At 38.1% G+C, this 12768-nt stretch overlaps 1 protein-coding gene across 3 annotated transcripts in view; it reads left to right on the forward strand.

Annotated features, from left to right (window-relative positions):
• The window catches only part of LOC115347346 (glypican-5-like), a 403275-nt gene that overhangs the window by 81226 nt on the left and 309281 nt on the right, over positions 1 to 12768 (forward strand). For all 3 annotated transcript variants that reach the window (XM_030028626.2, XM_030028627.2, XM_030028629.2), the window contains exon 3: positions 9930 to 10624. In XM_030028626.2, the coding sequence (XP_029884486.1) occupies positions 9930 to 10624 (695 nt within the window). The remainder of the gene's footprint in view (positions 1 to 9929; positions 10625 to 12768) is intronic.

Here is a 12768-nt window from a genome sequence, read left to right on the forward strand (position 1 = left end):
TGGCACTAGCCCACAGTTACTATGACTTGCTTGCTCCTGAATGCTTGTGTGTATATGTCCTACATGTGTTGTTATTTAAATGTTGTCGCCACCCTTACCTAGGCATAGATTCCAGTTAAGAGGTGTTTTTTTTGTTTTGTTTTGTTTTGTTTTGTTTTTCTTTTTTTTTTTTTTTTTAACTCCATATAAGCCCAGAGCATTCAGAGTTCTATGATAAATGACACACTGCGTCAAGCCAGCCCATACTGCCATACTGCAATTGTGAATGCACAGAGATTCTTCCACAAGTCTGTTTTAGTTCTGGAAACTACACTATATGCACTAAATATCTCATTCCAAAAGTGCTTTTGATAAAAGTAGTCTGGGAAATCCAAAGAAAGGTGACACCCTTTTATTCTGTCCAGTGGTCTGTGGGAAGAGATTACCTGAAAGCCTTAATCCTAGAGATTGCAATAAGGGTATTATCTTCACTTACAAACTAGCCCCATGCTACGATGCATAGTGCACTGATTCACAGCATTGAAAAACTGCGTATGCATGTGGAAAAGTAATTGCTATGGAACCCCACAAAGAATGAGGCAATGTTTGCACCATCTCCCAATGATAGTAACATTTTTGTGTGTCAGTGCTTAACATGTATAGTCATCAGGACCAGTTAACCTCCCTGGCTAGCCTCAGGTATAAGCATGCTCTAAAGGTACCTTGAGCTCCATCTTTCACTGTGTATTTTGTTAACAACCATGTGAGTTTGATTATTAACAGAACTGTATACTTCTCAAAACTGTTGTGTATTGAAAATGGGTAGAAAAAGTGGAAAGAAAAATACTTTGGCACTGGAGGTTCTGCTCATTCAAAGGAATTGCAGCCATATATACAAAGTATCTATTCTGAAGAAACCAAACTGAGCCCAATCCACTTTTTAGAACCCAATATAAATCCTGTCTAACACCATGCAAGTCTTGGATTGTCGGGCCAGCACACCTTTTGGGGCTGACTATGTTTTTACAACAATACACAATTATGTGTGTGTGTGTGTGTCCCCAAACCTCAACCCCCAAAACCCATCCCACAGCAAGAACCTAACTAGAAAAGATACCAGGGGGTTTACCTCATCCCATAAAGTGATGACTCGGCATTGATTTTTAAGAAAACATCACTCAAGCTGTTGTTTATTTTTACTGGAAAGTTTTTTTTTGTTTTCTGAGGAAGAATGATGACTTTTCAGTTGACTACAGATCTTTGCAACTGTGCACAGGGTTTTAGCCTGAAAAAATAAAAGTGGATGCTTTTTTTATGTGACAAAACCTTTGTTTATTAGAATAGTTAAATCATACCTAATTTAAGCAATTTAGACTGTTTCTGCGGATCTATCCTTAAAGAAATGTTGATGGTTATGGAGCTGTCATTCAAAGCTATTTTACAAGTGCTTTGTTGCAATCCATCTTGGGAACTGTGTACTACTTGCTGTAGCTGTGGCTTCCAGTCATCACTGTCTGTGTTAGTGATTGATCAAATAAATCAGATAATATCATTTCTGCTCCTAGTCTGATGGCTGTTAAACCTCCTAAGAACTTCAAAGATAGTTATAGTTATGTGAAGAGCCTAGATACCTACAGTTACATAACTGCTTGTGGTTTTTTTCCTTTGTAGATTGTAAGAACCACTTTTATAAATTAATTGTTCTTGGAAAGCAAATTAAAGGCATAGCTAATGTTGTTGAAGCACAGCTGTAATTCTTTCTTCAGTTGTTTTTGGCCCAACTCCTGTTAAAACTGTGAATTGATATTGTTAAGTAATAGCTGACAGGTTTGAACTTGGCAGATATGAATTATATGAATCATCTTTTGGAATTCTGTTTTGACAGAAGGAGAATAATACTGATAGCCACAGCTTTATAAAAAGTCCAGCCATAGTCCTCAGGGCTTTTACTGCTCTTTTAGATCATCTTACCATGGTGATGCTAGATGTCCATCAGCCTTCTACTGCACAAATATTCCCAAAGAACTACTTGCTTTATTTATCTATCTATCAGCAAAAGCCCAGTGGTGTCATAAAAGGTTAATAACACATCTGGTCTCCAGCTTTCTGCTGGTCAACTGATTTAGTTTTAGTTGAGACTGCTCACTTTAAAAAGGAGTAAGTAATTGCACCCTATAATTATAGTGTATAAAGTACTGTACAACTGTACTGAAATGCAGTATACAGAAATAATAAACAGCTAAATTTAATTACCAGGTCATTCATTGTATTCACAGAAAGTTTGAAGGTGAAATAAATAGTGAGCAGCTCAAAAACAAGTTAGCAAACTGTAACTGATTTTGTGAAGCGTAACAACTTAATTATTTTCTATAAACTCTTCCATATTCTTTAAAAAGGGTGGATAGGGTTTGGTACAGCACACTGCAGAGCTTTCTCTAGTCTGTCTTTTTCGGCTAGTTGTTAGTTGCAAGTTTTTTGTACATTGTTGTTTTGTTAATGATAAAGCCGAGGCCACTAAGTCTGAAAAATGTGTGCATTGTGGTTACTACTTCCAGTAGTTTGGATATATTCCCCACCACACAGTCTACCAAAATCATTATTTGATTTCATGGCAAAATTATCAGAGCAGAACAAAAGATTGCTATTTATCACTGGACTGTTCTGTGGCTATTAAGGTATCTCCTAGGCTTGTGTGTCTACTGCCTTTTTTTTCCCTTTAGATAACCAGCCTATGAAGCAGTGAGCCTATTTTAAGCTCGGTGATGTTATTTCTGTTATTGATGCTTCCAGAATCAAATACTCACCAAAATAACCCAAAGTTAATGGTTTCAATGTTCATTAATCTCACCAAAATATGAGCTGCATATTTCCTCCCCTTCTCCCTGTACAAGACTGTATAGTAAAGAAGCTGTTTAAGTTTACAAAAAAGCAGAAGAAAATGAAGAAGAAAGTGTACTCTAGGACTGTTTGATTCAGAAAAGGGTGTGGGTGTGCTGGCTGGAGCAGCAGTCTGAGCGGGCGGTTGCTTCCTATATAATTGCACAGCTGTGCCAAGGCTGAAAGAACAAGTTTGTGCATATGAACAACAAACAAGATTCATTTTCATGCCAAGATAGAAGTTTTCAGGTGGTAGTTAATGGTCTTGGTTCCTATTGCTGTTATTGGAAGTCAGTCTTCTGACAGACCATTTGGAAATTGGTTTTCCTAAGTGCCTTTTCTTTGCTGACATTACCAAATTACAATAACGGGTCTGCTGCTCTGAAACTCAGATTGCACCAGGCTTTCTCATGTCCAGTGTTACATGTGGTAAACTGCTGTCCAAGCTCCCAGCACAGGAGATACTACTAAGGAAAGACCAGTTATTCTTCTGCTCTGGAAGTTTCACTGCTAGAATTTTTTAAAGCCCTTGCAACTTTTCATAAGTATTGTTAAGTTAAAAACACTCTTAAATTACACTTGAAACTGAGCAGAGGGTTAAGGATGATAGTAGTGGCTTGTGAATAATCCTACTCATTGACTTCCAGTTAATTAGTGTTGTCCATAGCTGTTAGGTATGGACAGAGCGGGGGGCACAGACTTTTTACTTTTCAACTTAGGCAGAAGTTTCTATCAACAGGTACATGATGGGATAGTTATCTGAGGTTATCAATGTAGACAAACTCACAGAGGGACTGTTAAGTAAAGACCTTGCCCCATGCACAGTAATGGAAAGCTGGTGTGTTTTGTTTTTTTTCTCCTGTCTGATCTATATTCTGAAGGATTGATTAGCTCTAAAGACATCATACTCGCTCCTTGCTGTTGAAGTGAGCAAATTCAAATTTCCCTTTCCCCCCTTTCCAAAACTGACTTCGCTTTCTTGCTTTTGAATCTGTTTTGCACTCTGCCATGTTAAAAGCAGCTACAGGAGTTGAGTAGAAAGCAAGAGATGCTTCTACTTGGCTCTGGTTCTGAGAGCTTTCAGTTTTTTCTGTGACCCAAAAATGTTTTGGAGCAAGCTTGCAATGTTTTCTGCAAATGTTGGGGTAGTGTCAACTACGATGTGGTGGACATAATTCTTCCGTGAGACTGCTGCTATGTTTATTAGCGTGTTATGTCCCATCAGCTTCATCAAGAGCAACTGTGTTTATGTATAGGAGAACTGCTGTTCTAAAACCAGTAAAGCACATGAAAAAGTGGGTATTAAAGAGCTTTGGCCCTACATTCAGCAGAGTGATTCAGGATAAATAAGAAGGAAACTTCCAATGCTTGACATTCTTTGCTACTAGCAAAATGTCACAAAATAGAAATGAAGCTGAAAGTTATAAGAAGTTTTTTTTCAAAAGCAGCTTAATGAATGAATGGATTTCTTTGCAAATATGACACAATTTGTTTTGCACTTAAGATTACTTAAAAAAATCTAAAAAAACCCCCACCTGTTCATCTTGTTTAATTATGCTTTTTGAGCATTCTTTGTTCTTATGCTTTTAAATACATTCAGAGATCATTGCATATCAAAAAAAGTAGAACTCCAAATTTTATTTGTGTGTCACGTAGATCTGTATCTGGGTGTGATTTTCTGTGTACATTGTTCTTTATGCATTGAGTTGCAAATAGTATGTACTTAAATTCTACTGCTGCAAAATATTAGTATGTTGTCCTTTATTTTGGCAAGCCATAAAGATGCAGAAGATTTAATGGACTTGAAAGTATTAAAAGGAAGCTATTGTTCAACAAACTGTAGCTTTCATTCGTCCTGTAACTCTGTAATAAATGCAAGATGTTGAAGGGAAAGGAGCCAAATATTAGTGTGGTCCTAAGAGACTAAACAAATAATGGGGCTACTTAAATTTGTCATTCTTCTTTCACGATTACACTCAAATCTAAAATGTACACAGATGTTATTTCTGTATAGATAGTTTCAGTGTTTGGTTCTACTTTTGGTTTATTGAGCATTGTTAAATCTTTTCAGTAATGTTTATAATATAATGGTTTCCTTTTTTCTTTTTTTTTTTTTTTTAAGTTTGTGGATTTTTTAAAATTTAAGTTCAGCACACGTTCAATTATTGCAGAGTGTAAGGGATTATTAATGTAGTGCAGAGCCGTTGCATTAGCAGGGTGGTCTTACCTTGTCAGTTCTGTGGGCAAGGCGCCAGCTTTGAGTCACACACAGAACACAGAAGCATAATGGCAGTGACATTAACTTTCCTGTCAGATATGTGTGTTGTGGTTTGCACTCAGTTTTATGGCTTTGGTCTTTGAAGACACAGGTGTTCAAACAGTAGGCCACTCTTATCTGAGCCTCAGCTACTGTGCAACAGAAATGGTGCTCTGCCCAGAGGTGTCTGGTGCTTAGATTGACCTTATTTTGGGAAAATGGTTCCCATGCCTGTGTTGGACCTGTGGAAAGAAAAGAACATGGATTTGGACCGATTCATAATTCAGCAACTTGGAAGTTGCTTAGCCTCTCCTAATGCTTCCTATCTGAACCCTGTAGTTGCTTATAGAATAAGGATCTCAATAGCTTGTGAAGGTCTGGTATAAGAGAGGGAAGTAAATGAACTTTCTCTATGCATGGCTATCATACGTGGATCCAGATTTTCTTGGAGAACTCCCATCTGTGTGCATTCCCTGAGACCACATCTGCTGACTGTCATGCACTGTAAGAAATCTAGGGTTTATGAGATGAAGGCAGGCAATCCTGAATGCAAGCTCTCGTACTACTATGTGTGCGCAGACTTGTCATGCGCTTCAGTGAATAGTTCTGTTGAGGTCTTTCCTTGAGACTATGTTGCCATGAGTCTGGGAGCCTGAAAAAATAAACAATTCCTCAGAAAGATTTTTGTGGCAGAAAGAGTGGCAAATTGATGTGTGGCAGTTTTGAACCTTTGATTCTTGTCCTAAGGATAAGGCTGCAGGAGAAGAGGTGGTGGCCTGGATACAAACTTTGAGAGCTGTTGCACCAGACTGCACTAAAATGGAGATGACAGCAATTTAAAAACACAAGAAGCTATTCCTGCTGAAGTGAGTTAGCGTAAGTCATTGAATGCAGTGTTTACATGACACGAGGAACTAGTCAAAGCTGTAGTTACAATATTAGATATTTTTTCTCTGCCTGTACTGTTACTTAAAATCTACTTGTTCTTTCCCCAAATAGATCTCCAGGTGGTGAAAAAAATAGAGGAAATACTTGGAAAATGCTGGTACACCAGTGTTGGGCAGACTGATACATGCCTTCTAAATCTGTTTCTCCCTGTAGCACTATCCTTTGGCAGATTTCTTCAGCAGAAACACTTAAATTCTGCAGCTGCTTCTGACATACAATGGGCTTAAATTAGGATTAAAACCCGCTGAAGAAGTTAGTGGTGTTACACTGGTGCAAAAGCTGGTGTGAGATAAGTCAGGAATCCTTTGTGATTTTTACTGCATTAGGTATATGAAATGTAGCTGCTGGCTGGTTTAAGAGAAGTAAAACATCTTCCGTGTCAGGATGGATGTATTTGTTGGAAGGAAGCTATCACTCAAAACCAAGCTGTGCTGTGCTCATGATGAATAAGCATGGATGCTATACATGCAAAGCAATGTTTTTCCATCTGTGTGTGTTAGACTGAGCATAATACAGTTTTTAGTGTACGTGAATGCTAGGACCAGTCTAGAAGCCCGGCGTGCAAACTGGTTAGCTGCTTGGCCTGGCAGGCCCTGTGCTGCTGGCGGAGCAGCAAAACCAGAGTGGCATCTTGTCATAACGGGGCTTGTCTCCAGAAGCTAATTTTCAAACACCAGCAGTTCAGATGTGAAGTTTCCAGAGGTGAGCTGTATTTGATCAGCTGTGTTCTACTGTCATAGACACATCAGTGGTGGTATCAGGTGTTTTGTGAGCGCACGATAAACAGTTTGAACAAAATTCTGCCCATGGAAGGTGAAGTTGCCTGACTTTAATTAAGTAGTTACCAGTGTGTTAGTTCAAAATCCAAAGCTGGCTATTGTGCCACTCGCCTTTTAGTCTTAAACCAAAAAGGGGCTTTTGAGGAACATGAGAACAAACCTTGTTCTCCACCTTCCTATTTATTTTAATATGAAAGACAGACAAAAAATACATAATGTTTCCATCAAACTGGACGATTTTGGCTATGGCTTATTTCTGCTCAGAATCAATATATTTGCAATTTATAGTACATTGTATGCTGCTGGTGGGGGGGCTGAAGCCAAAGGCTGTGAAAGAGGATCAAATGTTTCTCCCAGTGTATGCTTAGGCTTAGAATTCAGCTTTTTGCAAGTTCATAAATGTCTAAAGTTTGCTGTATTTGACTGCACAGATGAGCACCCAGTTTTTCAGATAGTAGTAAACCTTCCTTGGATTTAGAAACTCCATACAAAGTACCATATAAGGTGTATTAAAAGCATATAATTAATCACTTTTAAAACAAGATGCTAAGGTTGCCTGCTCTGTACAACCAGAATGCAAGCTATCCACTGTTACAAAATTGTTCGCCTACATGGAGCTAATTAAAGGTGTAAGAACATCTAGCTGATCCAGTAATTTGATTGTCTCAAACATCTCTTAATGCCTTAACGATGAAAAAAGACCTACATATTTCCTTCTCAAACCAGCCAATCATTGCTAGAGTGCCTGCAAGCATGAGTAATTTTTTGTCTGACCAGCAGTGATAAGGAAGCAAATGATACCTTATGGGTGTTTGCAGCACATCTACAATCAGCAGAAATATTTTTTTGTACCATATTTTTGATGTTAGGGCTCTTTTTGCAGGAGGAATGAAGCTATATACAATCACAATTTTTCTCTTACACAATGAAAAATAAATGATGCTATTACATATTTTGATTTCATACTTGTCTCAGAAGAATGCAGAATTTTATTTAATTGAATGCAGAATTTTCACAGTTTAAGAGGCTTGAAAATAAAATGCTACATGGTTTCTAGTCTACAACCTAGTATCCCAGAAAGCTGCTGACATCTGTTTTCTTGGGATGTACGTTGTCATTGACTGTTTTGCTCTCATCTTTTACTGGGACTGTTATTTCTTGGCACAATAAGGATACTTGCACATTCATAAATGCATTTCATTTAGTTTTCAGATAAGGAGGATGAAGTCTGCAGTTCTGTCTTTATGGATGTGGAAGGTAAAGCAACAGCGTAAGACTGTTGGCATTGTAGGAGACAGTCCCTGCTCCTATAATCTAATGATAAGCTGAATATCCATAAGGGAGCACGTGTAGTTGAAGGAGGAAAATTAAAACCCTGTTTTCATGTTTTGAATATTTCCATTGCCTTTTTAGTATGATAAACAAAAATGGTTTTAGGTTTCCTCTAGAAATTTGATGTGGCAAACAAAAAAACTTTTAATAAAGTGTGCAGTAGCACACAGCTAACTGCGCTACAGTTTAGGTTGTGTCAATATTTCCATCATAAATCCAATTTTCAGAATTTTTGTCAGCTGTAAAAGTCCGCTTCAGTTTGAAACTTGGCAAGGTGTTTCTCTGCCTGAGAATGCACTTTCTTCTTTTTCAACTGAAGTGTATCTGAATTCTTAATTTCTGGGATTTTATAAGCCCTTCCAGAGTATTAGTTGCTGTAATACCAGTGGGAATGCTGAAGTGATTCTCTGGCAGAACGATACAGCGTGTGCGTGTGTGTGTAAAATACTGATGATTTAATGTACAATAAGATTTGTTGTATTATCTGTCTAGTTAAATCGCTTTTTACTTTGTGGTAAAGGAATTGTAATGCTTATCATAACAAGGAAGTTAGTTGCCCAGGGAGATGTAATAGAGGAAGGCACTGAGCAGGCTTTTCTACAAAACTTTGCCACTGTATGCTGATCTTGACTTACAGTATTGTATCTGCTCCTTTGCTGAGCTGATCTTTGAGCAACTTCGGTTTGTGTTACATTGCAGTGAATCGCATGGTGATGTTCAGATGAATGTAGAGTAGGATTAGACTGAAAACCCATTATCTGGCCAGTCCTCAGGAGGCATAAAGTGATAGGTCTCCTGCCTTGACTGGAACTACTCGCCATCCTGATGAGCGCAAGAATGATTTATGTCAGAGGCTTTTTATTGTAGGGCTTCCAAAGAAAGCAGTAGGAATGGTGTGGATTACTGTCTTCTGTGTCATTAAAAATAATCTTGGGAACTGATCCCTTCCTTGTCTCTGCCTATGAATTCTAGTACCCCCAATCAGTGTTTTGCGTGTATAATATTTGCCTTCTGCAATTTGAAATGTGTTAACCATGGCACTCCTTAATTTTTATTTATTTATTTTTTTTTTAGGCTGCTCAAAAATGATATAGTTAAAGGAGATACTGTTTTCCTGACTTTATTATTTCATTTTGATTTTGGCTCATAGCAGACTTGATGTCGTCCTGCCCAACCGCTCTGGCTGGTGTCCAGACCTAGCTGATGTTAACAGGGAGAGAATTTATTCACATAGGATCTTTCCTTCATCCTTGAGTTATACTTTGCAAGAAGTGCCTCTCAGCCGCCCACTCACAGCACTGTGAAACAAAAGCTTCAACTTCTGTTTGCGTTCAGTTATCTCACAAGCTTTCATTGAGCTAGAGGGATGTTTTGGAAATGTATCTAGTTGAACTGCCTAAGTGCAGTGTCAGTTACAAAAGCCATCTTGCAGAGACCTTGGCTGTGCTCACTGGAGTCTGTGTGAGTCCTTCATTGACCTCTAGAGTTTGGGACAGCATCTAGCTAGTGAGAATACAGTCATCTTTTTTAAAGAAAATATTTGTGTATTATGTGTTGTCTTTATTATGCACACGTAAGATTTAGGTGTCTTTTTAATCATATTGCTGATGAAAGCTGTATTAACTATTAGTGTATTCATACTGCAGATTTCATGTAACTATTGATGTTCCTGGTCAGGACAATATTAGTCCTGTGATTAAGATGTCAGGTGCTTGCTATTAACCTCTAGTTTTTTCTCTCCCCTGCCCCCTTTTTAGAGGCCTTTGAGTCTTTGCTGCGCTTTGCTGAAAACCGCACAAGTTCCCTGTTTGAGACAGCTTACAGACCTATGGCAAAAGAAGCAGCAGAGCCTGTTAAAGAACTTTTTACAGACATCTCTCTCTACATTCTGGGTGCAGAAACTACAGTGGAAAGTGCAGTATTACGGTTCTTTGACAGTCTCTTTCCTCTGGTGTATAGTCGGCTAATAAACCCAGGAATTACAGATTTATCAGAGGACTATACAGAGTGTCTACGGCTTACAAGGCAAGACATAAATCCTTTTGGACGCTATTCGAAAAACATGGTTACAGAGCTGTCAAAATCTCTTTGGGCAAGTAGGATGCTCAGCCAGGCCCTCAGTCTGGGCATTGAAGTGATAAATACTACTGAACATGCAGCTCTTACGAAGGAATGTAGCAAAGCTCTAGTGAAGATGCAGTACTGCCCGCATTGCCAGGGCCTGACCCTAATCAGACCCTGTGTCGGATATTGTCTAAATGTAATGAGGGGCTGTTTGGCCAGTGTGTCAGAACTGGATGCACAATGGAGGGAGTATATCTCCACACTGGAATATCTGACTAACGAAATGGCTGCCTCACATGATCTGGAAATTGCACTGACGGGAATCCGGAACTCCATCAATGAAGCCATCCTGCATGCACAGTTGAATGGACCACAGCTCTCTGCTACAGTAAGTGTTCTCTAATTATTTGCTACTCCCATTTACCACTTTAATTATTTGATGAATAAACATTTAAACACAAGTTGGTGTTGTCTTTGCATCAGTTTTTAGTCTTCAACTAGATCTTTGTTTAGTGGTCTGTGAAAACATTACAGATGATTATGATGGGGTTCAGTAGACTCTGCTTTGGAATGAAAGGGTTGGGGGGGAAGTTTGTTCCTTGAAAAGCAATGCTGTAAAGCAGATAGCTCTTGCTTCTCTGCAGAATTTTCTAAACAAAAATTGGGTTATATTATACTTGATGTAAACAATGTATTTTCATTCTCTAAAACATCTGATCCTGTAACTCTAGGAGCGGTGTTTCCCTGGCGTGTGAGTATTTATAGTGTGTGGGAACATTCCACAGGAATTGGTATAACGGGTTAGAAAAGTAGGTTTCTAAATAAAGTAAAAGAAATTAACTTTTATAATTTTACAGTCCCGTTGTTTTTTTGTTGACTGAGACATCAGGAAGGTGGTACGGCTCTATAATGAGTATACCTGTCATACAAGATTTGGAAAAAGAGCATTAAAAAAACCCCAAACTTATTTGACATCATTTACATAAGTAAAGGATAAAAATACACTTAAAGTGGATCCATTTTTGTAAGTGGTAGGTTAAGGAGGAAAGAACTAAGATGGTAGAACTCTCTTATAAATAGTAGCAGCATATGACTGGCAGGTGTTCTCTCAAGGTGTTGAAGATTAGACCAGAAATTATTGAAATGACTAATGATGCAGCTGTATGAAATTCAACATGACTGTCAATGGAAAAAAAATGAAGCAGTGTGACCTTAAGCAGGGTAAAGACTAATCTAAAAAATGCAGATAGATCTGCCTGTCTTGAAAGTAAAGGAATTCTTGCAGAGAGCAAATGAGAAAGAAATGCACAGATCTAAAAATTTAATTCCGGTGCTGAACTCTGGTCACCATATTATGTAAGAGAAAATAATACTTCAAAGAGTCTGCAGAAAGAAGCTATGGCAGAAGGTGTTCTAAACTAAGGAAGTATTTTACTGGGAGAAAAATGCCTGTATGTTTGTAACCTTCCAAGATACCTAATGCCGCAGCTTTCCTCAGTTTAGAACAGCTGACAGAGCTAGAGGCCTACAGTCAGTGTAATATGTAGATTATAAACCCCCCCAACCGCTTCTAGTAATCTGATAAAATTTTCACTTGACATTTGTAGTTATCTCAGTTCATGTTGCCGCAGGTTCTCCTTTTCTTTTCATCAACAACACTTGTATCTGCTAGTTTATCTGACATCCATGGATAAACATGAAAACTTAGGAAAAATTTGTGCAGGTTCTTGGATAGCACACGGTAGGCATTGGAGCCTGCATGCATTGCAGAACAGCAGGTCTTCAGTGTGCTCATGTCTAGTTGGTAGTGTCATAATGTATCCCATAAAGCAGTGTTAAACCTAGAACACATAAGGAGCAACGTTCTTGCATCTACTCTAATTTTCACTCAGATGTTATTTTTATGTGAGTCTAGAAGGGAAATGAAAACCAAAGTACGCTATTATAGATATTAGTTTTATCTGACTATAGATAGATACCTCTTAAATCATCCCACAGCTTCATTACTGATTAGACAGAAGTAATGAGGAATAAAGTTAAGCTTTCTGACTACTAGCAGCAAAAAATGGTCTGACAGGTATTTCCTGCAATATATGCAGCACGTTACAAAATGCTAAAACATAACTCTGCATTGCATTTGTTAGCCTTGTAATTAATATGCGCTAGCTTAGCTTGTTGGCAGGGTAAAATTCATAATCCAGGTGAATATCAGATTATTACAGGTGAACTCAATGAGTGTATTGCTTTTAGCTGATTTAGAAGTAGAATTTTTTCTTAAGTGTCTTTCAGGCTGAGGATTTTCTTTAATGATTATTCAAATAATTTTATTTGGGTCTTTCTCAGTTCCCTAGCAGTAACTTTAAATGTTTTCCTTCTTCCATTCAGAATGAATTCAGAAAGTGCTGTTGTGTTTGAAACTACATTCATTCTTTTTTCCCCAAAGTTATCTTTGTTTTCTCTCACTAACGAAATCTCTGTGCACAGAAGAAGATTGTGTGTTGTTTTAGGGACTGCTCTGTAGGATAGCAGACT

The sequence above is a fragment of the Aquila chrysaetos genome, chromosome 10, assembly GCF_900496995.4.
Source record: "Aquila chrysaetos chrysaetos chromosome 10, bAquChr1.4, whole genome shotgun sequence".
Lineage (NCBI taxonomy): Eukaryota > Metazoa > Chordata > Aves > Accipitriformes > Accipitridae > Aquila > Aquila chrysaetos.